General features: G+C 41.4%; 1 protein-coding gene across 15 annotated transcripts in view; it reads left to right on the top strand.

The window, feature by feature from the left end:
- The window catches only part of SOX5 (SRY-box transcription factor 5), a 1,100,902-nt gene that overhangs the window by 446,067 nt on the left and 627,272 nt on the right, over positions 1-27,563 (top strand). Inside the window, exon 1 of one of the 15 annotated variants that reach the window (XM_051850858.2) lies at positions 16,899-17,384. The exons of the other annotated variants lie outside the window; for them this stretch is intronic. Coding sequence (XP_051706818.2) covers positions 17,317-17,384 — 68 coding nt within the window. The 5' untranslated portion in view covers positions 16,899-17,316. Of the gene's footprint in view, positions 1-16,898; positions 17,385-27,563 lie in introns of those variants that run through there. 15 annotated transcript variants of the gene reach the window in all.

Here is a 27,563-nt window from a genome sequence, read left to right as displayed (position 1 = left end):
ATTGGCTAAAAGGGATCACCAGTGAGCCGAATTTGAAACACTCCGATTTAAAATACGGGTGTCCAGAGAGTAAATGTCCTCTAAGAGCTGAAAGATGGCAGTGTGTGTGTGTGTGTGTGTCTTTAAAAATAAAACCATCCAAAATGAGGAGATTGCAACGGCCTGTTTTTTGAAACACCAACAAACAAAATCCTATTTTGCAGGCTAACCACAGAAACAGGTCCTAAATACATTAAAATATTTTATCCCATTATTTGTTTTGACCAATTGACCACAATATTAAAAATTCAATCATGGAGCAGCTGACAAGTGCAGTTGCCTAATTTTATTTAAGAGTTTTTTTCCTTTTTCCATTTTTCCATCCTGTTAACGCTGCTGCCTGTGCCCAGACAGTAATGGGCTTCTTGTATGCCCACGACTGTTATGATCATGTAAATTTATTGGTGCTTAGAAGAAGCGAGCTATTAAAACATTACAACAGCCATTACAGCCGGGCTCGTGTTGGCTTTCGCTCCCAATGAACATATGCTTCCGAGTGAATGCCTAAACTCTTATTTATGGATTTAATTTAATATGCGGAAAGAATTCAAAATTAAATTTTGTGTCTGCCTCCAGAGAGTGTCAGTGTATAATAACATGGTAATTTTTACACATCTTTATGAGAAATGGGAAAATTAATTCTTTCTGACAAGTTGTAATTATTCGACTTGGAACAGTTGCAGCTGAGCAGTTTGCATGCCTGTTGTCTGGTGTTTCGCAGTGTAAGGGGAGAACTCAGGGATGGAGATATATTGTGCATCTGAGAGTTTCTAATAGCTTCTGACATTTTAGCCTTGCATATTATCAGGGTGCTCTTTAAGGAGTCGAGGTATAATCTATTACGTTGCCTGGGACACACACAGTTGCATTTGCTGGAACATCCAGCAGCAATTTTTAAAGTGGGGGCAAGATATCTGGGATCACCATGTAAATGTCCATATTTGAAACTGACATGACAAATTTCTGTGTCTCTTAAGTGTACCTATTATCATCTGCTTTTTCACCTGCGTACAGAAGGTCATTTGGCAGGAGCGGAATTTTAGGCCCATATTGTGAAGAGTGAATATGCTTAAAATGAAAATGTGTGTTCTCTTACCTGCCCTGCAAACCTGGTTTCTCATCCCCACACTAATGTTCTGTCACAAATGCTCATTCTCCTGTTCTCTAGGTTTCCTGTTTAAGTGTTCACAAAGAAATCACATTCACTTAACACACAACTGAACCAAAACACCACTGGCTATGTTAGCAAAGCAAATATGGAACATGTTGTATGTGAAGAGATGGTAAACTGATTGACAGGCCAGCCTGCAGGGGGTTGTGTCACCTCTGTGTGTAGGATCCATATAGCCCTTGCAAAAGAAGTGCAAGCTACGGTGTAAGAAAGTTAGCAGAGGAACGTGAGAAACATTCAGTTGTTAAAAGCAAGATTCCTTTTTCGCTCTCATACCTCTGCTGGAGAGCTCTGGGGTGACCAGAGGATCATCAAGTGGCTGTGCCGTAGTTTTCTGAATGGGCACACTGAAACTGATCCGCGTGGCTTTTAAACAGGAAGATTTTGCTTCAGAGTTCCATTTCAGGGTGAAGTGTAAAGCAGAGTTCTGCCCATTTGTGGCCTCTGTGGTAGCAGGATACCCTTGACTTGTTCAGGCTAGAGTCCTGCCAGGTTTCTAATGGGGCAGTTGTATGTTGCCCTGCACCTGCTTTCTGGTTCTGTTAGCTACAAGATTGTTTACCTTTGATCCTGAACTTCTCAGCAGCCGGCCACTCTAATCTGAGAGATGCTGCATCGTAGTGATTGGTGGAGAAAGGTAAGAGGTATTGACAATGGCGTGGTCCTAAGGCTAACAACTTTGAACTGTACACATGTTTTTACTGATTTTTATAGGTGAGCTTTTATAGATGAGCTCAAGTGTTTTCCCTCAATGTAAAATCAAGAAATATGATATTTGTGAATTGGAAACTGAAGTATGATAGTTTCTCAAGGCTTACGTTTTAAAGTCCTAGAATGAAATGAAAGAACAGTTTGACAAACTAGTGAAGCGAAATTGATGTCAGACCCCTCCTACCTCCTCCAATATTATTATTGTACCTGCTTCTTACCAGTTGCGACAGAATCTCAGGAGAAAAAGTCTCCAGCTTAGATCAGTTATTTTACTTTATTAGGTCACATATGTCATCTATCATTGTCAAAAATGACTGCATTTATTTTGGTGTAAATTTAATAAATAGGTTTTCAGTGCATTACAAACCACTAAAAAGAAACTGGATTTGAAAACTGGAAGTTAACTTGGAAATGCAAGGAGTATACTTTGTTGTTGAGCTGTGTTTGGGGTGAGGGTTTAGCCTTGTGGTTAAGATGCCTGTGTCCTACATCAGAAAACATGGGTCTGATAATTGGCTAGGGCTCCTGACTCTAGCTTTCTGCTAATGCAGACCAAGGAGGCAGCAGTGATAACTGCTGTTACTGCCAACCATATGGGAGACATGGATTATGCTCCTGGGTCCTGGCTGCAAGCCCAGTTCAACCCCGGACATTGTGGGCATTTGAGGGCTGAACCAATGGATCAAAGCTCTCTGTCTTTGTCTCTCTTTCTGCTTCTTTCTCTCTGCCTCTGAAATAAATAGAATATAAAAATATATTAAGACCTGCTTTTCTAAGGCCAAGATATTTTAAAGTTCCAGAGTTGGAACAGACATTTGGTGCAGTAGTTAAGAGGCTACTTGGGACATATCAGTATGCCTGGTGGGAGTCCCAGCTTCTCCAATTCTGATCAAGTTCCCTGCTAGTGTGCATCATGGGAAGCAGCAGATGGTGGCTTAAATACTTGGGTTCCTGACACCCATGTAGGAGACCTGGATTGAGTCCAGGCTCTTGGCTTCAGCCTGCCTAGCCCAGGCTATAACAGGTATATGGAAGGTGAACAAACAGATGGAAAATTTTCTGTTTGTTTCTTTCTTCCTTTCAAACAAAATGAAAATAAATACATAAATGAAAAATCAACTTACAGATATTTATTTTATTGAGTAGGAACAGATCCAGAAGTATTTTTATCTCAATAGCAATAAGTTAAAGACACTCAATCCAGTCAGAATGCATCAGGGAGCATACATATTTAATTAAAAAAACCAAAGCAAAAAAGAAAATATGAGGGCAACTGTTTGGCATAGTGATTATGATATCCGTGTTCAGCATTGGGTTCAGTTACCTCTCTGGCTCCTAACTCCGGCTACCTGCTGATGCTGACCCTGGGAAGTAGTGGGAAAGACTCAAGTGGTTGGGTTCTGCCATCTATGTGGAAGATCAAGATTGAGTTCCTGGATTTGGTTCCTAGTTGTTGTGAGCATCTGGGCGTTGAGGGGGGAACCAGAAGTTGTAAGCTCTTTCTCACACACACATGGTCTCTCTGTCCCTCTTTCTTTCTGTCATTCAAATAGTATGTAATTTAAAAAAATGAATAGAAAATGAAACCCAGACACAGAACTTTCAAAGTAAAAGCAAGGGCCCTTTCCAAAAATAGGAATTTGATGATAAAGCATGTCTGATTGGAATGTTTGGAACAGTTACTCCTTTTAGGTATGCTTGGAGAGGGCCAGAGAGCTGTCCTGGTGAGGAAAGACGTTTGCGCTCCCACCTCCTGGCCACAAGGTCTGGATCCCTTGTGGGATCTGCAGCAGTTGGCCTAAGTCCTGTACATCAATCTTTAATTGCAGTTGTTAGCGGAGTACCTCTACAAGGGTGTTTCAGAAAGTGCATGGATAGGGCCGGCATTGTGGTGGAGTGGGTAAAGCCACCATCTGCAACAGCATCATCTGATATGGGCGCCGGTTTTGTCTAGATCACTCTACTTCTTATCCAGCTCCCTGCTAATGGCCTGGGAAAAGCAGTGGAAGATGATCCAGGTGCTTGGGCCCCTGCCACTCATATGGGAGACCTGGAAGGGGCTCTTGCGCTTGGCCCTTGAGGCCATCTTGGGAGTGAATCAGCAGGTAGAAGTTTCCTCTCTGTGTCTGTCCCTCTCTCTCTGTGTACCTCTTTAAAATTAATTAATTAATTAAAGATTTTAAAAATCTTTATGGGTAAATGAAAGTAGAACATAAATATTTTGGTACAAAAAATTTTGAAATCCATCCATAGTATTTTTATAATAAACACCTTTTTCTTTTTTAAGATTTATTTATTTCTTTGAAAGTGACAGTTACAGAGAGAGATCTTCCATCTGCTGGATCACTCCCCCAAATGGCTGCAACAGCCAGTGCAGGACCAGGCCGAAACCAGAAGCCAGGAGCTTCATCCGGGTCTCCCATGTGGGTGGCAGGGCCCCAGGGATTTGGGTCATCTCCCACTGCTTTTCCAGGAGCATCTGCAGGGAGCTGGATCAGAAGTGGAACAGCTGGGACTTGAACCAACCCCCTTACAGGATGTCAGCTACGCCACAACACTGGCTCCCAAAACATCTATCTTGAATAACTTTTTGAATACACCTTATATGCAAGGATTTTAAGTTGTTTTACACCAAAATAAACTTAGATTTTGATTGCTTTCTTCTGTAAACTTTTCGAAGTATCTTTGTATTATAATTCCCTTTGCACAAAGGAATCCCTTTCGTTTTAGAGAGATTAAGTAATTTCCAGGTTCACTAAGCCAGTAATAACTGACCATGGTACTGAACCCCGTGTTCCCTGCAGACCGTCGCCTCCTTTCCTTGGAAACATTGCTTGTTCTCTGGGGAAGCTACCAAAGCAACAGAAAGCCTGGACGTCTGGGCTGCCTTCACCACTTGTCTGCCTTGCCTGTTTCCTGGCATCCATTAGGGCTTCATGAGCCTCAAAGTAGCCCTGAGCCCACACCTCATCCTTCTGAGTCCTCTCTGATGGCTTTGTCGTCTCCTCACTGGTTCTTCTTTTATCTCCATTTCTCTTCACACCGTCCAAAGCCAAACACTTGCTTGCTGCCACTGGAGTAGGTGAAATCCCTGTCTCATCTTCCCTCTCATATCCTCGTAGGATGAATTGCTGTCCTATAGGAATGCTGTGATTGAGCCACTGCCTTGTTCAGAAACCTCTCATGGCTCCATGTCATCTCCCAAATACGACACATTGATTTCAGTCTCGCGTTTCAGGAGAATGTCCAAGTCATTTCACGTCTCTGGTTTGCACTGCCATTCCCTGAACACTTGGTGGTTTTCCCAAGCCCTGTGTCTCCTTCCTGCTTACCCCTCCTCTCAGACTGCCCACCCAGACCTCTTGAAACCTCGTTCTTGTAAGGTCCTCTCCATATGTGATTTTTATTGTAGGCATCCCCAGATCTCATCCTGTCTGCCTTTCCTGCGCTGTTAACATGACGTTCTTTGTTTACACCTGTCCTGTTGCAATTATTAAATGCAGTGTTTACTCACATTATGTGTATATCTATTTATCTCTCTGATAGTAGGATCCCTTTCTCTCTCTCTCATACACACACACACACTCACAACAAAGAGGAGATGTGAGAATGTTTTCATTAAAGTTTTCCCTAGGACAGAAGCAAGTGTAACAAATGCTGGAATTGATAAGCTATTTTGCTCTGAACCTACCATCTTGAAGTTAAAACACTTGGAGGCAGACTTTTACATATCTTCACACAGGATGCTGTTGTAGACTTTGTCACAGCAGTGGTTTTTGGAAGGTACCAGATTCCATCCATTCCAGTAGATCCTTTCCCTCACTGCTTTGGAATGAACTCACGAATACAGCTCCTAAACATTTATTATGATTTCTTTAAACTGATCCCACAGCTGAAATCATATATTGTTTGGCTCGATTTAAACATTCATGTTTCTTCACCTGCATTTATCAACCTGTCTACAACCAGAATGTTTAGAAGCAACAATTAAAAAAAAAATGACCTCACCATCTTAGAATTCGCAAGGAGAGATGTTCCATTAGCAAACCACTCAATTTCTGATTCCATAGCATGAGGTCATTTGTCCTAAAGTAGCAGGCTCCCATTCTGAATGTGTCTGAGTGTTACCTGGGCAGCTGTGGTCACACAACACACAGAGAGCGTGTCAATATTTGTGGCGTGTGCTATGTATCAGAATGTGATTATAATCATTAGATCCCTATTTGCATTTCTCTGGCGCTCTGTTTTCCCTGTAATTGGGTTATAAAACAATTAGTTAACACCATGTCTTTTTGCACCTCCCCCAGAGGGCCAGGAGCTGTGGGTTCTCACCAGGGCTCCTGGCAGGAGGGACCCTGGGGAATTGCATTGTGTTTACAGCCGGGTGAAGGTCATAGAGAGACAGTTTTTGTTCCTTGCTTTGGCTTTCTGTGGTGACCTCTCTCGCATTGTTTGGCTTCCCTGCCCCCTCCCCCACTCTTTGTGCTTTGAAGAGCCGCACACCAGGTGTTCCTGTTCTGAATTACACATGAAAGAGCCTCATCCCTGGACTAATTAACTAGTAAACTGTCCCCGCCTCCCCCGGGTTTAATTGATGCTGCCCGTTAAAAGGGGAAGGCAGTTCCTCCCTCCCTCCGATTTCACGCCCCAGTCCTCTCTCCTTTTTCTTCCTTGAATGTTCGGAAGACGCCAGGGCGAGTAGTCCAGTCCCTCTAATGGATGCTGCGGACCAGAGGCTGCCACTCTGCTGTGTGACTTTTTGAAGCTGTTCCCCTGTCGGTTTCTCCAGGGACTGAGATGTCCTGACTGATCTGTGTGCTCACAGTAGCAAGACCCAGCATCTCACCTGTAACCTCTTGATTTTCCAGTTGCTTTTCCCTCTTGGGAAAGCAGAGCAGAAAGCCTTAGGCCCATCAGTGTTTTCTGTTTTCATGTTTTATTGAAACTGGAAGTAGTAGGCACACGAGACAGTGTGTAGAATTTGCATGGTGGGTCATCTTGGCTTCAGGGGTCACGGTGGTAGGTGGATTGTCTGTTTCACTAACTGAAGTCTTGGTCTCCTGATGCAGTGGACCTGCTCCACCCTGGCAGTCCTTTCTGTCCAGAGAAAGGCACTTACCAGGTACACACGGCAGAGTCTGCCATCCTTGCTCCCTGTCCTCTCCTTGAGTGTGTACCCTACTTAGAAGAACTTGGAGATTGGGGCCGGCGCTGTGGCATATTGGACTAAGCCACCGCCTGCAGCGCCGGCATACCACGTAGGCACCAGTTCCTGGCTGCTTCTCTTCCGATCCAGCTCTCTGCTAATGGCCTGGGAAAGCAACAGAAGATGGCCCAAGTGCTTGGGCCCTGGCCCCTTTGTGAGAGACCCAGAAGAAGCTCCTGGCTCCTGTTTTCAGGTGGGCCCAGCTCCAGCCATTGTGGCCATTGGAGAGTGAACCAGCTGATGGAAGACGTTTCTGTCTCTCCCTCTCTCTGTCTGTAGCTCTACCCCTCAAATAAAATAAAATAAAAACCAATGTGGGAGTTGAGTGACCCGTGTTTGGCAAAAGCTGTTAAGATCCTGTTTCCAATGCTGGGTTCACTTTGTATCTAACTTCCTGCCAGTACATGCTCTGGGAGGGAGCAGAGCACTGCCCACACCTGGTCCTTGCCATCCACGTAGGAGACCTGGATGTGGTTCCGGGCTCCTGGCGTTAGCCTGGTCCAGCTCTACCTGTTTTGGGCATTTGGTAACCAGCAAATGGGAATCAATAAGTCCCTCTTTCCTCTCAGTATCTTTGCCTTTCAAAAATTACAGTTTTTTAAAAAATTATTTTCTCTGATTAGAATTTGAATTTATGAATTCTCTAACTTCTCCTGTCAGTTGGTGTCGTTTTGCTTGTTTGATTTTAAAACTGGATTTCAAATATTTAGAAATCAGTTTTTTTGTGTGAGGGCATTTTAAATGCTGTCTTTAAAAATAAGTTCTGTATGAATTTGGTTTCCTAGAACCATTTTTTAAAATTCCAGCCCGGTGAACAGATATTTGCAGTGCTGTTTCCTCCAGTTAAGTCACTTAGTTTTCAAGCCTCTATTGCATGTCCACTGTTGGCTCACACTTGAGCACTGATAGATGCTGAGGCAGGTGGTAACTCCCAGAATAGGATGTGAGAAGTCGAAACAACAACAACAAAAAGAAGAAATAAAAAGAAATGCATGTCATTGTTTTCCTAAAGTCGTAATAAGAAAAATTTTTTTATAGAAAGCATTAAACCTTTTGAAAAAACCCAATTACACTGTTGGAAAACTGTGCTCTGTGGCTGAAAGATTTACTTATGGATTGCTCCCTTAGTATACATGATGATATTAATAGTTTTAAAAATGTGATGCTGAACTTCTTGCTCGACTGAGAACTGCTTAATAATAGATGCTGTCTGAATCTGTGAACTTTGTGTATCTCAGCACATTGCAGACTAGTACCTGTGTCATGTGTATGTGTTTGTGGACTGTAATGGAATTGAACTTTTTTTTTGTAACTTTTTGCTTGGTATTGGGTGTTAGAGAGAGCCTTGAATAGGAACTTGACTTGGTGATAAAGCAATCAAAATTTGTCTTAAATTAGCAGGTAACAGTGATGTGGTCACTAAGCTAAGTCACTTTTATAAGTATGAATCGGCCTCTGACATGGCAGAAAAACAAAAGTGCAAGACACCTAGTCAGTGAAGACCAAATGTTGGGGAAGCAGATTTGTACCCAGTGATCCTGTGAAGCCTGCAAACACTTGCTTTAAACCTAGACACTTCAGTAACACAGAGGTGTACCACTGTCTTCTCTCTTTCTCTCCTCTCCCACATGTAGCAGTCACATGAATTGATACCATGAACCATTGCTTCCATAGTTCATAACTCTGAAAGTATAAATAATAGCAGCTTCAGGGCTAAAATCATCTACCTGATATACTCTTCCATTGTACATTTTCGTTTTCCTCATATTCTTCCAGTGAGATTGTAAGTACAGGTGAAATTAATGCTGTGTATTTAAAATTGTCGATTTAGTAATGCATTTCAATATAAATGGGTTATTCTTTATGACATGTATTCAGATGGTATAAATAAATTCAATGAACAATAATTGAGCTTTTACTAATACAGCAGATGCAGTCCTAGCTTCTGGGTTTTGAAAAGTACATTAGATATATCTTGCTCTCAACTGTTGAAATCTTTACTTAATGTATACTAAACTGATCTTCTGTATATAAAGAAAATTGAAAATGAATCTTGATAAGAATGGAAGGGGAGAGAGAGCAGGAAAGGGGAGGGTTGTGGGTGGGAGGGAAGTCATTGGAGGGGGGGAGCCAATGTAATCCATAAGCTGTACTTTGGAAATCTATATTCATTAAGTAAAAGTTAAAAAAAAAGATATCTTGCCCTCTAGGAATTCTTATTCTAAAGTAACATAATTTCACAAAAATAAACTGCAACATTGTTACAACTGCCATGATGAAGGCATTCACTCAGTACCATACTGTAGATGTACCCAAAAAGGTTAATATCTCTGAGGACATTGATGAAAGTTTCAACTAAGCTGTCATTGAAGTTGAATCTTGAATGATAATTTTTTTGAATGTTATTCAAAGATTTCTAGGATATATAATTAGATAAATTAGAGATGTGCTCCATGTGAATCAGATGGCAATACAGGTCTGAGCAATGGGAAATGAGAAATTTATAGATATAGTATTTGAGTGGTGTTAATCACCTGGAAGGAGACTACTGGGTGAAAGTTTAGAGCTGGCATAGAAAAGAAGGTTCAAGATATATTCTTGGTCGTCTTCATGGGATAAGTGCTAGCCAAAGAAAGCTGGGAGCTGGGCCGGCGCCGCGGCTCACTAGGCTAATCCTCCGCCTTGCGGCACCAGCACACTGGGTTCTAGTCCCAGTCGGGGCGCCGGATTCTTGCCCGGTTGCCCCTCTTCCAGGCCAGCTCTCTGCTGTGGCCAGGGAGTGCAGTGGAGGATGGCCCAAGTGCTTGGGCCCTGCACCCCATGGGAGACCAGGAGAAGTACCTGGCTCCTGCCATCGGATCAGCGCGGTGCGCCAGTTGCAGCGCGCTGGCCACGGCGGCCATTGGAGGGTGAACCAACAGCAAAGGAAGACCTTTCTCTCTGTCTCTCTCTCTCACTCTCCACTCTGCCTGTCAAAAAAGAAAAAGAAAAAAAGGAAAAAAAAGAAAAAAAAAAAAAAAGCTGGGAGCTGAGCAGGTTTGCTCCTGGAGACTAGAGAAAAGAGAGAAATGTCCACAAGGAAATATGTGTCCCAATTTTTATTCCAAGTTCTTCTCCCCACAGAGATGAGAGTTAAAAGCAGTGACATAAGTAAGGAGCACAAGTGAGAACAGAATTTATTTAAAAATAAGAGAGTAAATATGCATTCACATGTGAATGTGGGCAGCCCCACATGCAGATAAACCTGTCATGAGTGTGCCACAGAGGTGCCTACCAGGAGAGACTGTAGAAGAAGGCCACAGAGGACCAACAACAAGTACAGGAATCCAAAAGGCAAACAGAGTGCTCCAATGTGTAGTGGTCAGCTGTATTGGGTAGACGGTCGTTGCCCTGTGTGAATATACAAACAGGGTGGAGCTAGGTCAGGGTTTAGTGTGCGTGAGGCTTTCTGGGAGTTTCATGATGACTCCCCATGGTCATCATGGTGTCATCTTCCTGATGTAGAAGAAGCAGGTGCATCATGGGAAAGTGGGTGTACTGGATTGACTTGTAAGGGATGGATTTACAATGCAGGGCTAGAGGCAGAAATTGTGAGAAAAGTTTTGCAGCTCACGGATTCCTACCTAGTCTTCCTACCTGTTGCCACTATATCAAAAGGAGCCAGCAGAAGGTGAGGAGGGAACCGCAGGGGTCAGGACTGAATTTCTAGGATAACTGCAGCTTCTGCCTCTTTTCTGTTCTCTGTGGAGTGCTAGATTGATTTTCTCTTTTTCTCCTGTCTGTATCCCCTGTTGCCATAGTCATTATTCTAGGGAAGTATGCATGTGTCTTCCTTTTGCTTTTCTTCCCAGCAGACTGTTCTTAACCAAACATTAATTGACATGAAATATTCATGTAGGAATAAGTTAAAAATTCAAAATTGCATAGTGTAGCACAGGTTAGAGCTGGGACAGACTTAGAAAGAGATCTTCATAGAACATGATTTTCAACCACCTACCCTCTTTCTTAATAAGCAAATTGTTCTTGGTCTTTCATAATGTCTTCCAATATGTTTCTAATGCATTGGAGCTAAATAGATTTTCAGAAGACACATAATTCACCCTTTCTGCATAGCTCTCCTCTCTCAATTTTTCATAGTGTGATTATGTGTGTATATATATGCATGTATGCTTATGTGTATATATATATATATATATGCATATGTATACACACACGTATACACAACACTTCTTTCAATTGTGCTATTGCAGATTTGCCTCCACCGCTCCTTGGTTATGTTTCTAACACAGTCCATAATTTTCTCTCCCACTTCTAATCTGTTGTTTCTTCTCTCAGAGGCAAGTACTGTTAACAATTTCTTGAATATACAAGCTGGATATAAACTTGCGGTATTAAAAGCACATACATAGATATACATGCTTGTACATACAACCACACTGTTTTAATTATTTTTTATTTGAAAGATGAAGAGAGAAGAGAAATAGAGAGCTGCCATCTGCTGGTTTACTCCTCAGATGACCACATGGACAAGGACTAGGTCAGAGTTGTAACCAGGACTCCAGAACTCAATCCAGGTCTGCTACATGGGTTTCAGGAATCCAATCACTTAGGCCATCATGGGCACCTCCCAGTATCTACATTAGCAAGAAGCTGGAGTCAGGAGTGTACCTGGGAATTCAGTGTAGAAACTGATAGGTGATACAGGTGCCTTAACCACTAGGCCAAAACCTACTCTCACATGTTCATTTTTAGTTTTAATTTGTATGTATTAGAACTGTTTTAAAAATATATAAAACTCTAATATAAAACCAAATTAAATAAGTGAACAAACCTTAAACCCTTAAAAATGACTTTTAAATTTTTTTACGGGCCAGCACTGCGGCTTAATAGGCTAATCCTCCACCTAGCGGCGCCGGCACACCGGGTTCTAGTCCCAGTCGGGGCGCCGGATTCTGTCCCGGTTGCCCCTCTTCCAGGCCAGCTCTCTCCTGTGGCCCGGGAAGGCAGTGGAGGATGGCCCAAGTGCTTGGGCCCTGCACCCCATGGGAGACCAGGAGAAGCACCTGGCTCCTGCCTTCGGATCAGCGCGGTGCGCCGGCCACAGCGCTCTAGCCGTGGGGGCCATTGGAGGGTGAATCAACGGCAAAGGAAGACCTTTCTCTTTGTCTCTCTCACTATCCCACTCTGCCTGTCAAAAAAAAATTTTTTTTTTACATAAAAATCACTTCCATTATCATTTGGATTCTGTTTATTAAATTTTTCTCCCTGTATGTATGTTAGGGCCCCCTGTTGAAGTGAGATAAACTGAATTCAGAGTAGCTGAAACTGGTTTGCTTTCAGAACCTCTCACTCTCCCTCTTTTCTGTTACCTTCTGGTTGACTCTGCTTTTATTTATTATTTAGCCTGAAGCTGAACTTAGGCTTTTCCACACTGATATCCCCAGTTCTGTATCAGGAATGAAGAGCCTCCCATCATATGCAATTCAGAACTATTCACGGAAGGCCCATCCTGGGTTCACGCCCTTCTATCCCTTTATAGTTTAGTCTAAGCCAGTAACATTACACACAGAGATGAGCACCAGCTATGTGCACACACCCAAAAGTATGGGAGAGGAGTGTCACCCCTCGCCTTAAGAGAGTGTTTTTATCAGAGGAGGAATGAGATAATAGTCTGAACAAAGATATTACAGCTAACACAATCCATAGCATCCCTTCCAAAAATTAGTAAATGGTGCATTAATCATGACAAAATAGTATGCTTTTGGTACTGAACTTGTTTTTAGCAGAAATGGACTTAAACTCTTAATATATTGCTAATGAGTATAAAGGGTTTATTCAACTGAAAAGTTGTTTAACATTCCTCAAAAAGAAACTTCGTTGTGGACGTATTTTGAGTATTTTCTCTAATTTATTCTTTGCTTTAAATTAGTATCATCCATCCAACTGATTATACCCATTGTAATCACAATGTGAAGTGAAGTTATGACTGAATGTTTGTGTAGGTTGCTACAATGTCAAGGTTAGACTTGGAGGTCTTCCTTTCTACCTTGTGGTAGAATTGCTCCCCAACTTTTATCTCTAGCATTTTACCATATTTGTTTCCTCATGTGCTTACAACAGCTGTAGACTTTGCTGCTGTGTGTTCACATAATACTAGACTGTCCGCTCCATGAGAAGACAGTTAAAAGTTGATGCCTGTTGCATTCCTGGTGACCTTTTAATATTTAGCACAGTGATTGGCACAGTTGTTTTCATCAGAAAATATTTATTAAATGACTAACAGAAGTTATTTAGTAATTTCATGAAATAAGTATGTACATCTGATACATTAATTAAAAATATTCTTAGGATGGACTTTCGGTCTAGTGGTTAAGACTCTTGCTTCTGCATCCCATATTGGAATGCCTGCCTTCTGTTCCCGGCTTCTCCTGAAACCAGCTTTGTGGTGCTGCAAATCCTGGGAGACAGTGGTGACAGCTCAAGTGCTTGACTTCCTGCCCATTCTGTGGGAGACCTGGATTGAGTTCCCTTTGCCAGCTTTAGTATTGGCTGGGGACCTTTTGTGTGCATTTGAGGAATAAGCCAGCAGATGGGAGCTCTCTCTGTATCTTTGTTTCTCCATATCTCTCTCCTTGCCTCTCTAATTAATTAATTAGAAACATTCTTTTATATGACAATAATACAAATGACAACAAAACAATGACAGCAAGAAAGTTTATAGAGGCAAGGCCAAGAAGTGAATTCCTCCAGAAAAGTTAACAACAACAGAAAATAAAGCAACAAACTAAAACTACCAATTTGATTCACGGTGCAAAACATTACCCATAAGAAGACGTTGTTTGGGGCCAGCACTGTGGCACAATAGGTTAAGCAGCTACCTGCCCCACTGGTATCCCATATATGCACCCGTTTGAATCCCAGCTGCTCTACTTCCTATCTAGCTCCCTGCTAATGGGCCTGGGAAAGCAGTGGAAGATGCCCCAAATACATGGGCGTCATCACCTACATGGGAGACTTGAAAGAAGCTCCTGGCTCCTGTTTTCAACATGGCCAAGCCCTGGTTTCTGTGGCCATTTGGGGAGTGAACCAGTGGATGGAAGATCTCTGTCTCTATTATTCGTTTAAATAAATAAAGAAATCTTAAAAAGAAAAGAAAAAAACATTGTTCAACAAATCCTGGTTTCTTGTGCTAGATACTTACCAGTATTGATCTTATTTCCCTAAGAAGAGTGGTGGACTGTGTTGTGAACCCCAGGCTAGTCTGAGGGCTACAGGATGAAATTGATACTTTCCAAATCCAGCAGTGTTATCTGTAATGCATTCACCCCTCTATGTTTACTTTGTGACTTACACTTCCCCTAGGTAAGACGCAATGGTGGCCAAGGTAGCATGGAGACATGGGTCATAGTCATCTTGAAGAGTGGCAATGTATTGTCTCATTGGGGAACACAGAAGAGATTCAGAAATGTGAATGCCTCATCTAGGCCTTCGCACGATGACGTGGTCTCCTTTGATTTCCACAGGGGCAAAATTTTAGGGGTACTCAAGAGCATTCTCACCTTTGCCTTCAGGCTCTTCAGTAATGAACCTAGAAAGCAAACATGTAGAAGTATCATGTCATGGGCCGGCATTGTGGCATAGTGGGTTAAGCTTCCCCTTGGATGTCCAGATCGCATGTCAGAGTGCCAGTTCCAGTGCTGACCACGTTGCTTCAGACAGCTCCCTGCTAATGCTGCCGGGAACAGCAGCAGGTGACCCGTGTTTGTGGATCCCTGCCACCCATGTGGGAAATCAGGATGGATTAACATCTGGCCCACCCCTGGTTTGCCACCAACTGGGGAGAGAACCAGGAGATGAATCATCAAAATTCTCCCTTCCCCTCCCCTCCCACTCCCCCTCCCTTCCCTCTCCCCCTTCCCCCTTCCCTCTTCCCCTTCCCTTCCCTTCCCTTCCCTTCCCTTCCCCTCCCCTCTCCCCTCTCCCCTCTCCCCTCTCCCCTCTCCTCCCCTCTTCTTCCCCTCCCCTCTTGTTCCCCTCCCCCTCCCCCTCCCTTCTCTTCCCGCTCCTCACCACTTCCCTGCACTCTCTGTCTCTCAGGCTGTCACTCTGCCTTTCAAATAAATAAGTAAATGAAAACATTTTTAAAAAATAAAGAAGTATCATGGTAGTGAGCAGAAGGCATTAATAAAGAACTGTGGTAAGACTAGGTGGTGTTGTATTACTTTGGATCTTCATTTGAAAATACATTTCTTAATGACTTGAAATTTCTAAATGACTTTAAATGACTATAGTATATGTTACTCATGTAGTGTTTAAGTACATAACTGTAAAACTAGTTTTCTGAGCTTCAAGGAAGGCATCATTGAGAAGCCTTTTAAGACCTGATCTAGGGGGGCCGTGCTGTGACATAGTGGGTAAAGCTGCCGCCTGTGGTGCCAGCATCCCACTTGTGCACTGGTTTGAGTCCAGGTTGCTCCACTTCCCATCTAGCTCCCTGCTAGTGCACCTGGGGAAGCATCTGAAGATGGCCCAAATCCTTGGGCCCCTGCACCCACATGGGAGACCAGGAAAAAGCTCCTAGCTTTAGACCATCCCAGCTCCAACAATTGCAGACATTTGGGGGGTGAACCAACAGATGGAGGATCTGTCTGTCTTTGCCACTCTCATTGTCTCTAGCTCTGCCTTTCAAATAAATAAATAAATAAATCTTTAAAAAAAAAAAAAAAAAGGAAGAACTGTCCTAAAGCAGAATGTAATTAACTGGAGAAGGTAAGGAAAGAAAATTATTTCATCCAAGGAGAAACTGGGGTGAGCACAGGTGTGAGATGAGTTAACTCATCTCATGCAAAGATCCCAGAGAGAGCAAACTAGAGTTGAGAGCAAGGGGGCATAAAGGTGCCAAGTGACAAGGTGGGTAGGTCCATACAGCTGGATGATGAAGGATCCTTTACACAGGCATTGAGTTTTGGCAGATGAAAGCCAACAAAGTTATTTTAGCTAGTGGGTGACACTGTCAAATACACACTGTCAAGCAATCTCTGCGATCTATCAGTCTGAACAAAATATGCCAGTGGTGTGTACAGGATGGCTCTTGAAGCAGTACAGAGAAGTGACAGATTAAAAGCTTATAAAATCACTTAGACTGTACAAGGCAATGATATTTATTAGTTAGGTGGGAGAGGAGAGGAGTAAGGAGGATTTCCTGACTTTTGCCTTGAGTAGCAAGGTATTGCGCATTGCCCAACTGAAATAAGGAATGCTGAAAGTGCCGCCCAAGTGCATGGGTGTAGTTCCGAGCTCATGGACGTAGTGCCTCTTAAAAGCACTCCATGGGGGTAATGAGTAGAGATAGAAACGTGCCAGGGGATTCCAATTCATTCCCCTCGAGGTGGCATGTACTGATGCCATCTTCCTGTTAAAGTGATCAGTTTAAGTTCATAATTGATCAAAAAGATAGGATTAAGTGTCAAAGGGATTACATAAATAAGACCAGTGTCTGCAAATAATAATTGATAGAATTAAAAGGGAGAGCATGAGCCTACATGGGAAACGGGATACACAGCAGACTCACAGAATGGCAAATGCCCTAAACAATGTTGTCTTTTTTTAAATTTTTTTTAATTTATTTATTTATTTATTTATTTATTTTTGACAGGCAGAGTGGACAGTGAAAGAGAGAGAGACAGAGAGAAAGGTCTTCCTTTGTCCGTTGGTTCACCCTCCAATGGCCGCCACGGCCGGCGCGCTGCGGCCGGAGCACCGCGCTGATCCGATGGCAGGAGCCAGGAGCCAGGTGCTTTTCCTGGTCTCCCATGGGGTGCAGGGCCCAAGCACTTGGGCCATCCTCCACTGCACTCCCTGGCCTGGAAGAGGAGCAACCGGGACAGAATCCGGTGCCCCGACCGGGACTAGAACCCGGTGTGCCGGCGCCGCTAGGCGGAGGATTAGCCTAGTGAGCCGCAGCGCCGGCCAATGTTGTCTTTTTATTAAGAGTCCACTCCCACAATAACTAAACTACTCCCACAATAATGATATTAATCTATTTATGAAGGTAACGTCCTCATGACCTAATTGTAATCACCTCTTAAAGTTCCTTCCTGTCACCATGGTTGCACTGAGGTTTGTTTGCAACACATGAACTTGGGGATCCACACTGAAACCATGGTGATGTGTAAGGAAGGAGGTGAGCATGGTGGTTCAGATACTACTGAGATGTCAAGCCAGATACAGATCTGACAGTATCCCTTGGATTCCATGGTATGTTGTTTATTGCAGACCTAGTGTTGGGTACCTTAGAAGAGCAAAGCCAGGATGAGATGAGTGGAAAAGGGTGAAAATGCAAGGGAATGTCCAAAACACAGAGTTCTAGACCTAGTCTTTTTGGAGGTAAAATGATGTCAAGGGAAATATCTTTTGGTCTTGAATTTTTGTAAATATTTATTTCTTTGAAAGGGGGGAGGATGGAGAGAGAGAGAAAGAGAGAAAGAGAGAGATGCCACCCACTGGCTCACTCTCCAGAGGTTTGGGCCAGGCTGAAGTCAGAAACCTGGGACTCTATCCAGGTCTCCAGTGTGGGAGGCAGGGAGTCAAGCACTTGAGCTGTCATGTGCTACCTTCCCAGGTGCATTATTAGGAGGCTAGGTAGGAAGCGAAGTAGTCAGGACTTAAACCAGCACTCAGGCATGGCATGTGAGCATCCGAAGCAGAGGTTTAACTTACTGTAGAACATCACAGTGCCCCATCTTTTATGTTTTTATGATGAAGGATATGGCTGGTGTTGAGACGTGGTGGGTAAAGCCACCGCCGGTGATGCTTGCATCCTATATGGGCACCTTTTTGAATCCCAGCTGTTTGACTTCTCATCCAGCTCCCTGCTAATGGCCTGGGAAAGTGGCAGAAGATGGGCCAAGTGTTCAGACTCGTGCTATCCATATGGAAGACCCAGATGGAACTCCTAGCTTTGGCCTGGTGCAGTCCTTGTTGTAGCCATCTAGGAAGTGAACCAGCATGTGAAAGATGGCTCCCTCTCTCTTCTCTCTTTATCTTGTGCTCTCTCTCTCTCTCCCCCTCTCCCTTTCCCTCCCTTTCTGTAAATCTTTCAAAATAAATAAATGAATCTTAAAAAAATGAAAGATACTTCAGTTAGTTTAAATACTGAAAGAAGGAAAGAGAAAGTATATGTTTTTAAAGTGTTAGTTATTTTGACCTCTGTGCACCTGCTAAACCATCTTAGAGATAATCCTTAAATGCTCCCTGAGTTTTCTTGTTATTGTTACTCAGAAACCATGATCTAAGAGAGATGGGAAAGAGAAGGCACAAGATGGTACCATGTGATGAATGGAAAGCATGACATCACAGCATGCTTGATTCATTTGCATTGCTTCAGATGTAATAGTGTTTTTGAAGCTATTTATACAATGAATGAATACATTTTTGTACTTGATAGTATTCCAGAAGATGATTAGAGAAAAAAAGTAGAAAGGTAAATAGGGTTGGAAGTGGGAGTGTTGGAACTTAGGGAAGCAAACAGTGGCGTGGAGTAGAAGGGTGGTGTGGAGTACAAGGGTTGTAACGAGTAAGACTGCAGCTGGTGTTTCCTGACAGTCTGTGTTCATGTCTTCAACTTCTGCCTACACTTTGTGCAGTTGCTTTGACTTTGTTCCTGTAGACAAACTTAGGGTTGTATAAAAACCCATGAAAATAAGTTTTATAATGGGGAATTGTATTTGCATCAAAATAGGGGGTTTTATATGTTTTTGACCCAAGATTAAAAGTCAGTCTAATTTTAATGTAATTCATTATACCATCTTTTAGAAAAATTAGCTATATTTATAATCATCAGAAAATGTCTCTCATCTTACTTTCACAGAGATTCCCTTTGTCCTTACAGCTTGAGGAAATCTATGATATCACTCCATTATTCAGAATGGAATCTGAAGAAAACAAAACCCTGTTTTACACATGAGTGTATCTGAATGTGTCACAAATACTCCCATCATGTATTTAGGGTTATTCTTCACTTCTTATATGCTGAATGACTAAATTATAATAAAGGCTGAATAACCCCTTTTAGATTTAGAAAGGATAGTGGCTATCTTTGAGAAATATTTTATTCCAATTAGTCCATTAGTCTCCAATGGAGACCAGTGTTGAATGTAGCTTCCTGGACCCTAATTATTCTTCTTTTCTAAGTAAAAGACTCTTGACCAAATTTGTATCATGCAGCAGTCCTGCAGATATATCCAAAACCCTTTTCTTCTTGCTTTTGGTCCTATTCCACAAGTGATTTATGCAAGAACATTTGCATAACGGAAGGTGATTTTAATGTATGCTATGTTCAATGAAGGCTGCACTTTCAAATTGTTCTTTTTGTTGTAGGAATTAAAGAAATGTCCCAGGAGTTTGACTTTTCACCCTGTTCTGTGAACTAATTAGGGAATGGTTTTGTCAAGAAAAACCACCCTCCAAATGTTCCATGCCTGTTGTTGGAAGAGACCTACTTTTAAGCCTTGTGTGATTTTGCTTTGCAAGTAGTTAATGTGCAGGAGGTACAAAGCAAAAAATTTCTGCTTTACCTCACAATCTGCATTAGCCAATACGAATGACTTACTCCCTCGCAAATATGTAAAGAAAGACTATTATGTGGGAGAGGAAGTATAAGTACAAAGTGGTTCAGGACACCAGAGGGCATCAAGGGATGATAAAGACACTATTTTTTTTTTTAATTAAAAAAAGAAAAAGTAACATACTGTACTTCACATGAACCTGTTACCATTCTAGAGTTCATTCCAAAATGAACCTGTACATAAGTATTCTAACAGTCATTTGATTGTTTTTAAAGTCAGTGTAACTGCTTAATATTTTATCACAAGACAGATGGTTCTACATTTTAAGACAAAGGTGTTCCTTGAACTTGGCCTATAACTTCTAGAAGAATCACGGTGAATGGGATCATGTACCCTACTGGACCTAGCTCTTAATGGAGGGAGGAAATATTAGAAAGGATATGTTTGTATACTCTAGGTCAGTGATGACATAGAGTTTGTTTTGATACACCCAGTTGTAACTACTTGTCTGTTTGGGAGTATGGCTGATGGTATTTATACCAAAATGATTTATAGTGACTTTTGATTGAATCCTTAAGTTGGAACAAAGACTAGAAAGGTATGTATCTTCTTGTAATTTCATTGCTTTTGAGATATGGTATATGACTTACTAAGGTATATGTAACTTCTTTAAATTGTTCTTAGATCAATTATCCAGTTATTGAAATTTCAACCACGTGATGGCTGGATAATGAAAAATGCAGTTTAAGCAAGCTTTAATGATGGGATAATGTTTGAAAAATACACAAGAGTAGGTTACTTTTCTATAAGAATTTTCCTGTAAGTAACTTACAGAGGAATTTTTGATTGGCTAGTTCATATATATATTCAGTGGAATTCAGGGAATTTGAAAAGAAAAGGATTTTCTCACTGTCACTGTCTCTGAGGTATAATGACACATTTTGTCATATTATCTACTTTGAGTTTATTGTCTCTTTATTTATTTCTTAGTCTTGGTAGATAGAGGTGCCTTTTTTTTTCTTAATCCAAGTACTTCTCAATAAAGAAACAAAAGCAGCATCTATTCATTGCAAGGGATGGGAGGAAGTAGATATTACAGAAGTGACTCTAAAGATGATGCATTTCACAGAGTAATTGTCCATTTTGCTGGATAAAGCCAGATGAGGTGCACAGTCTGTGAGGACCTGGCCATGACAACTCTGCTCTCTTCAGTAATGATTTGAACTAAAACCTGCTGGTCAAATCAGTTTTTTCTTTTGTTGGTGAGCTTTATGGTTACCCTTGACCTTGGTTGACACTGAACTTGCCTCTGATGGCTTTGTGGCAACCAAAGAGCAGGTTCTCAGCTCCCAGAGTAGACATCCCATTACTTCAAGCTAACATCATATTGCGTTCTTTAAACACTTCTGTAGTTATGTTCTGCTGACCTCTAGTTCAGTTCTAGGAATTGCTTTAAAGAAACTTGTTATTTCATATTATTCAGGAAAGAAATGGAAACAAAACAAGGATATGGTAGTTTAGCTCACTGAGCTATTTCAGGGGCTATCAGTGCTGATAGTATAAATTCAATATCCAGTCGATCTACTTTCAGTTTATTAAATAGCTTAATATCTTATTCATCTGACTTGATGTATTTATGTGATAAAGAATACCTTTAAATATTCTGATCTTGCAGTTCACATTTTTCTTCTTGACAACATGTCAGATTGGAAGTGTAATGTTCTAGTAAGAGATTCCTATGCTTGGGTTAGTGATATGCTGTAATATGTGATGGCACTGTGTCTTGAATCATGACCTTTCTTTTCTCATGATACAGACTTTGGACTTGGGCATATCCTTCTGATAACCGCTGAGCAGTGGAGGATTTTCTCACTCTTAAAAGTGAAGGAGGAACTTCTAGCTGAGGGAGACATGAAGAACTCCAGCCCCAGTATCACCTCCTGGTCTCTAGATCCTCCCATAAATTATAATATAGCCTGTATCTGTATTGTTGGTTGTCACTATAAAAATGTATATCATAGGGATCCCTTTTGTTTAAATTTTCCGAAGTCTTTGAGAGCTTCTGTTGATGCCAGAAAAGGAACTATCTGCTTTCTAAGCATTTAAATCCCAGAGTAAAGAAGGTAACACAGTGAAAGAATTAGGTTGACTGTATGAATTCAGCTGTCCCCAAATTTGCTTGGTGGTGGATTCTGCTCTTGTCCTAAACTCTTGTTACAGACAGTGATGGTCTGTAGAGCTGTGAGAATTCAGAAAGCACCTGACTGAATTCAAGGAGACTGGTAATTTTTCTCATATGTTGTGTTCATTTCTATCCATTCTTAATTTTTTCAAGACAAGTCAGAAGTCTGGTTGTATAATATTCTGATTTTTTTAAGTGTGTACCCAAAGAAGTTGGGTTCTGGGTGTGGCAGATACTTGAGACTAGCCAAAATATAACTCTGAATCAGATTTGGTCCTTGGATCATCTATTAGAATTTTCTGCCATAGAATTAGCAAGCAACATACATGTTGAATTTTCATTACTCTCAAACAGATTATGTCTTTAGTCATAAGGTCATGTATAGGGTAGTATATATGATATTGCCTAGTATATTATACAAAGGAATGTTGAAGCCTTTATTTTTGAAAGCTATTTTATAATTTATAAAGATATTCTGTCCCTTCTAAATAATGTTATTTTTTAAAATTTACTTTTGTATTTGAAATGCAGAGTGACATGGGGAGAGAAATATCTTCCCTCTGCTTCTTCAGTCCCCAAATGGCTATAGCAGCTGGGGTTGGGCCAGCAGAAACTAAGAGCTCCATATGGGTCTGCAACATGGTGGCAAGGACTCACATACCTGTGCTATCATTGGCTTCCCAGACACATTAGCAGGGAGCTGGATCAGAAGCAGAATAGCTGGGACTCAAGCCATCACTCCTATGTGGTGTATATGGACATCTCAAGTGGAGCTTAACCTGTAGCTCCACAACACTGTCCACCAAGTAAAATCATGTTTATGAAGACTTTGGTAATTCTGAAAGAAGAGTTTGAAATTCAGCCTTGAATGATGAAAGCATTTTGCTCTTTGGACTTTGTCACATGTAGTATTTCAAAAGTTGACCCATGTGAAGTGGCTAACACTGAGTAAATATCCAATGAACTTTACTGAATTAAAAGTGTTAGGCCAGGGCCAGCACTGTGGCACAGTGGAGTTCAAGCCCTGGCTGCTTTACTTCTGATCCAGCTCCCTACTAATACATCTGGGAAAGCATCAAGGAGACTGGAAGAAGCTCCTGGCTTCAGGTCATCTTCAGATCACCTCTCTATGTAAATGTATTTTTTAAAAAAGATTTATTTTATTTATTTGAAAGACAGAGTTACAGACAGAGGTGGAGACAGAGAGATCTTCCTTTTGCTGGTTCACTCCCCAGATGGCCGCAGAGTCCGGAGCTGCGCCAATCCGAAGCCAGGAGCTTCTTCCGGGTCTCACGTGCAGGTGCAGGGGCCCAAGGACTTGGGCCATCTTCTACTGCTTTTCCAGGCCATAGCAGAGAGCTGGATCAGAAGAGGAGCAGCCAGGACCAGAACGGGCGCCCATATGGGATGCTGGCACTTCAGGCCAGGGCGTTAACCTGCTGTGCCACAGCACCAGCCCTGTAAATGCCTTTTAAATAAATAAAATATATCTTTAAAAAAATGTGTTATGCAGACAATATGTTGTACAGGTGAGGACATGGAGAAACTGGAACTCTAATATATAGCTGGCGAGAATGGAAATTGGCATAACCACTTAGGAAACTGTTTAGCCATACTCCTGAAGTTGAACATATGATTGTGTGTCTGTGAATGCAATTCCACTTGTAAGTGTATATACAGCAGAAATACATACATATGTTCACCTAAACATATCTAGTAGAATATTCAGAGTATCCCTTAACATAATAGCCCCAAATAGAAACCTAACTAAATGTCCAGTAAATATCAAGCCTAAATAAATTGTGGTTTATTCTTAAAAATGGAAAACTATTAAACAATAATTATATTGCATGATCTACAGCTGCATACAATTGTAGATGAATTCAACAATCCATGCTGAACACATGAGCCAAACATAATGTGGTATACAGTGGTATCCCCTCATCCATGGTTTCTCTTTCTGCAGTTTGTTACTTGCGTTAACAAGAAGAAGGGTAAATACAGTATAATATGCTATTTAGAGAGAGAGACTATATCCACATACTTTTTTTTTAAGGATTTTATTTATTTGAGAGGTAGAGTTACAGACACTGAGAGGGAGAGACAGAGAGAAAGGTCTTCCTTCCATTGGTTCACTCCCCAGTTGGCCGCAATGGCCGAAGCTGCACCGATCCAGAGCCAGGAGCCAGGAGCTTCTTCCGAGTCTCCCACATGGGTGCAGGGGCCCAAGGATTTGGGCCATCTTCTACTGCTTTCCCAGGCCAAAGCAGAGAGCTGGATTGGAAGTGGAGCAGTCGGGTCTTGAACGGGTGCCCATATGGGATGCCAGTGCTTCAGGCCAAGGCGTTAACCCGCTACACCACAGTGCTGGCCCCATATATCCACATACTTTTATTGCAGCATATTTTTCTTAAAAAAGACTTACTTATTTGAAAGAGTTACAGAGAGGCAAAAAGAGAGAGACTACCATCTTGATTCACTTCCCAAACAGCTGCAACTGCCATAGCTGCGCCGATCCAAAACCAGGAGTCAGGAGCTTCTTTTGGGTCTCCCATGTGGGCACAGGGGCCCAAGGACTTGGGACATCTTCCACTGCTTTCCCAGGCTATAGCAGACAGCTGAATTGAAAGTGAGCACCTATAGGCCAGCACCGCGGCTCACTAGCCTAATCCTCCACTTGTGGCACCAGCACACCGGGTTCTAGTCTCGGTTGGGGTGCCAGATTCTGTCCCAGTTGCCCCTCTTCCAGGCCAGCTCTCTGCTATGGCCCTGGAGTGCAGTGGAGGATGGCCCAAGTGCTTGGGCCCTGCACCCGCATGTGAGACCAGGGGAAGCACCTGGCTCCTGGCTTCGGATCAGCGTGGTGCGTCGGCTGCAACGTGCTGGCTGTAGTGGCCACTTTGGGGGGTGAACCAACGGCAAAGGAAGACCTTTCTCTCTGTCTCTCTCTCTCACTGCTAACTTCCCCTGTGGGGGAAAAAAAAAGAGCAGCTGAGACTTGAATCAGCACCCATATGGTATGCCGACCTTGCAGGCAGCAGTTTTACCTGTTACTCCACAGCACTGGCCCCTAGAGTATATTCTTAAAATCCTTCTAGTTTATTATTAGTTATAATCTCTTTTTAACTATAGTTTATAAATTAAAGTTTATCATGAATATTTATGCATAGGAGCAAACAGCCTGTATCGAGTTTAGTATTGTGTGTAGTTTTAGGCATACCCTAGGGTCTTGCAATGCATCCCCACGTGGGTAAGGGAAGACGGCTGAATACTGTATGACTTCAGTTAAGTGAAGTGCAATCATTGGCAAAGATGAGTTATGATTACGTCTTTATTTCTTTATCAGTATTGGTGGCTAGATTATAAAATAAGGATAGTTGTTAGACTGGAAAGGAATTAAAGGGGGTGGTCTTTTGGGTTACTGATAATGCTTTATTTCTTGATCTGGGTACAGGGTTTCACAGATGGGTTTTGTGCATGCTTTGTTGTGAACTATAGACTTCTTTCTGTGTATATAATTCTCTTATATTAAATTGAAAAAAAATAGACCTTTTAAATTAAATGAAATAATTGTTCATAATTCCTGGGAATATTTTATTTTTAATTTCCAATATTTTATTACCTATTTCAGGGTAAAATTAGGATAAATTGAGTAGATTAGTTAACGGAGGAACTCTATAGATGATATTTTACATAATTATATTTAAGGTGTCAGTCTTGCCAAGTTCAGAGATATTTTTAAGAAACTTCATTTTATAAAATGTGAAATGTAGCCTCAAGTGTAAATCAGCTACTCATGTATACAGCATGCCCAATATCAGGTCTCTTATTTTATTTTTTATTATGAAAAGTTTATTTTTTAAAAATCTTATTTAACTTATACAAGTTTCATGTATTTCATTTATACATATTTAGGAACATAGTGATACTTCTTACCCTACCCTACCTCCTGCCCATGCCCAACCCTTCTTCCCTCCCTTTCCCATTTGAACTCTTAATTTTTATAAAGATTTATTTTCTGTTTACTCAAAAATCGTGAAGTTAACCCTACACTAAGTAGAATTCACTGGGCAATATGAGGGAAAAAAAAGAAAAATAATGACTGTGTTCTTCAGTGGAATAGAAAAAGGCTAGATTCTTTGGATCTCAAAATGTCCATTTCACTCCAATACATTATATTTTAAATACTCTATTTTTTAAATGATGGTGAACAGTTTTAATGATGCAAAGCATTTTTTCCAAAATAGGAAACCTCTACCTAATGTTCTGTACATTTTGAAGATGAACAAATTTTTGATTGTTTCTACAGAGTAGTCATTACCCAGAGGAAGTTTCCCCAAATTGTCCTTATAGTTCCAGCCTAATGCTTTCTAAATATCTAATGATTGTAACTAAAGTCGCCCTTGTATTTGAGCCATATTTGAACGTCATAGTTTTTAGCTTTGTGTCTGATGAAATGATGAGGAACATGTTTGTACCTCTTGGTGTAAAGACACAAACCCAGAGAAGGTAAAGGATAATACATCATTTGAACACTTCATGGCTGAGACCGCAGCTCGCCAATGCCTGTCCAAATTTTCAGTCCGCAGAGGACATTCACATGTGAGAATGAATAGGAACATGTTTGTGTAATTTAGTCATTCTCCTATTATCTGCCAAATATCTGTTTGGAATAACCCTGTGCTGGTATTGGTGTGTTCTTCCGTTTTGTTATTGTCCTTGACACTACAGATACTTTGATTAAAGAATAATGCGGGTCAAATTAAGTTCTATTTTGCTTGAAGCTTTTTCAGGTTTGAGTAAGGTTATGATTTCTGCTTTCATCTGCAGATGAAATTTCCTGCCTAGAATTGAATTAATTAAAAATTACTGATGAATAGGATTTTCCTAGGTTTAAAAAAAAAGATCTGTGATCAAGTCAAGCAATTTCATCTTGTGTTTTAGTATTATCTAGACTTTTGTTAATTGATGACCTTTGATAGTTTCTTGTATACTGTTGGAGCTTTGAGAAATGCCTGTGTCAATTATTTTAAGGTAAGTAGAGCCTAGAAACTTGTACATTTTAATTTTTGAGTGTATTTTTCATCGACAAATATTAGTATATTTTGTATTTGTGGGGCACAGTGTGGTGTTTTGGTCTATATATACACTGTAGAGAAATACAGTGAAGCAGACTCACAGGTTAGTCACCTCACCAACTTAGTATTTTCTGCTGGTGAGGATTTTGGAAAAAAAAATCCATTCAGCCCTTTTTGAAATAGCCAAATACATTATTGTTAAATGAGGACACACTCAGGACAGTGGATCACTAACGTTTATTCTTCTGGTCTAACGGGAACTCTATACCCTTTGGTGAACATTGCCTTTTTTACTAAGCCCTCTCACCCCAGCACCTGCCTCCAGTACCTTTCTACTCACTCTGTGTTTCTGTGAGTTAAGCATTTTTAGAATCTGCATGTGGATGAGGTCATATAGTATTTATTTGTCTGTGCCAGGCTTCTTCAGTTGGCATAATATCCTCTAAGTCTATCCAGGTTGTTGCAGATAACAGAATTGCCTTCTTTTTAAAGGCTGTATAGCATTCCACCACGAATGTATACACTACTTTTTCTTTATTCATTCATCCCTTGATGGACACTTCAGTGGCTTCCGTATTGTGGCTGCTGTGAATAACGCTGAAACCACCAC

This window comes from Oryctolagus cuniculus, chromosome 9, assembly GCF_964237555.1.
Source record: "Oryctolagus cuniculus chromosome 9, mOryCun1.1, whole genome shotgun sequence".
In the NCBI taxonomy this organism is placed as follows: Eukaryota; Metazoa; Chordata; class Mammalia; order Lagomorpha; family Leporidae; genus Oryctolagus; species Oryctolagus cuniculus.
This window is presented reverse-complemented; position numbering and strand designations above follow the sequence as displayed.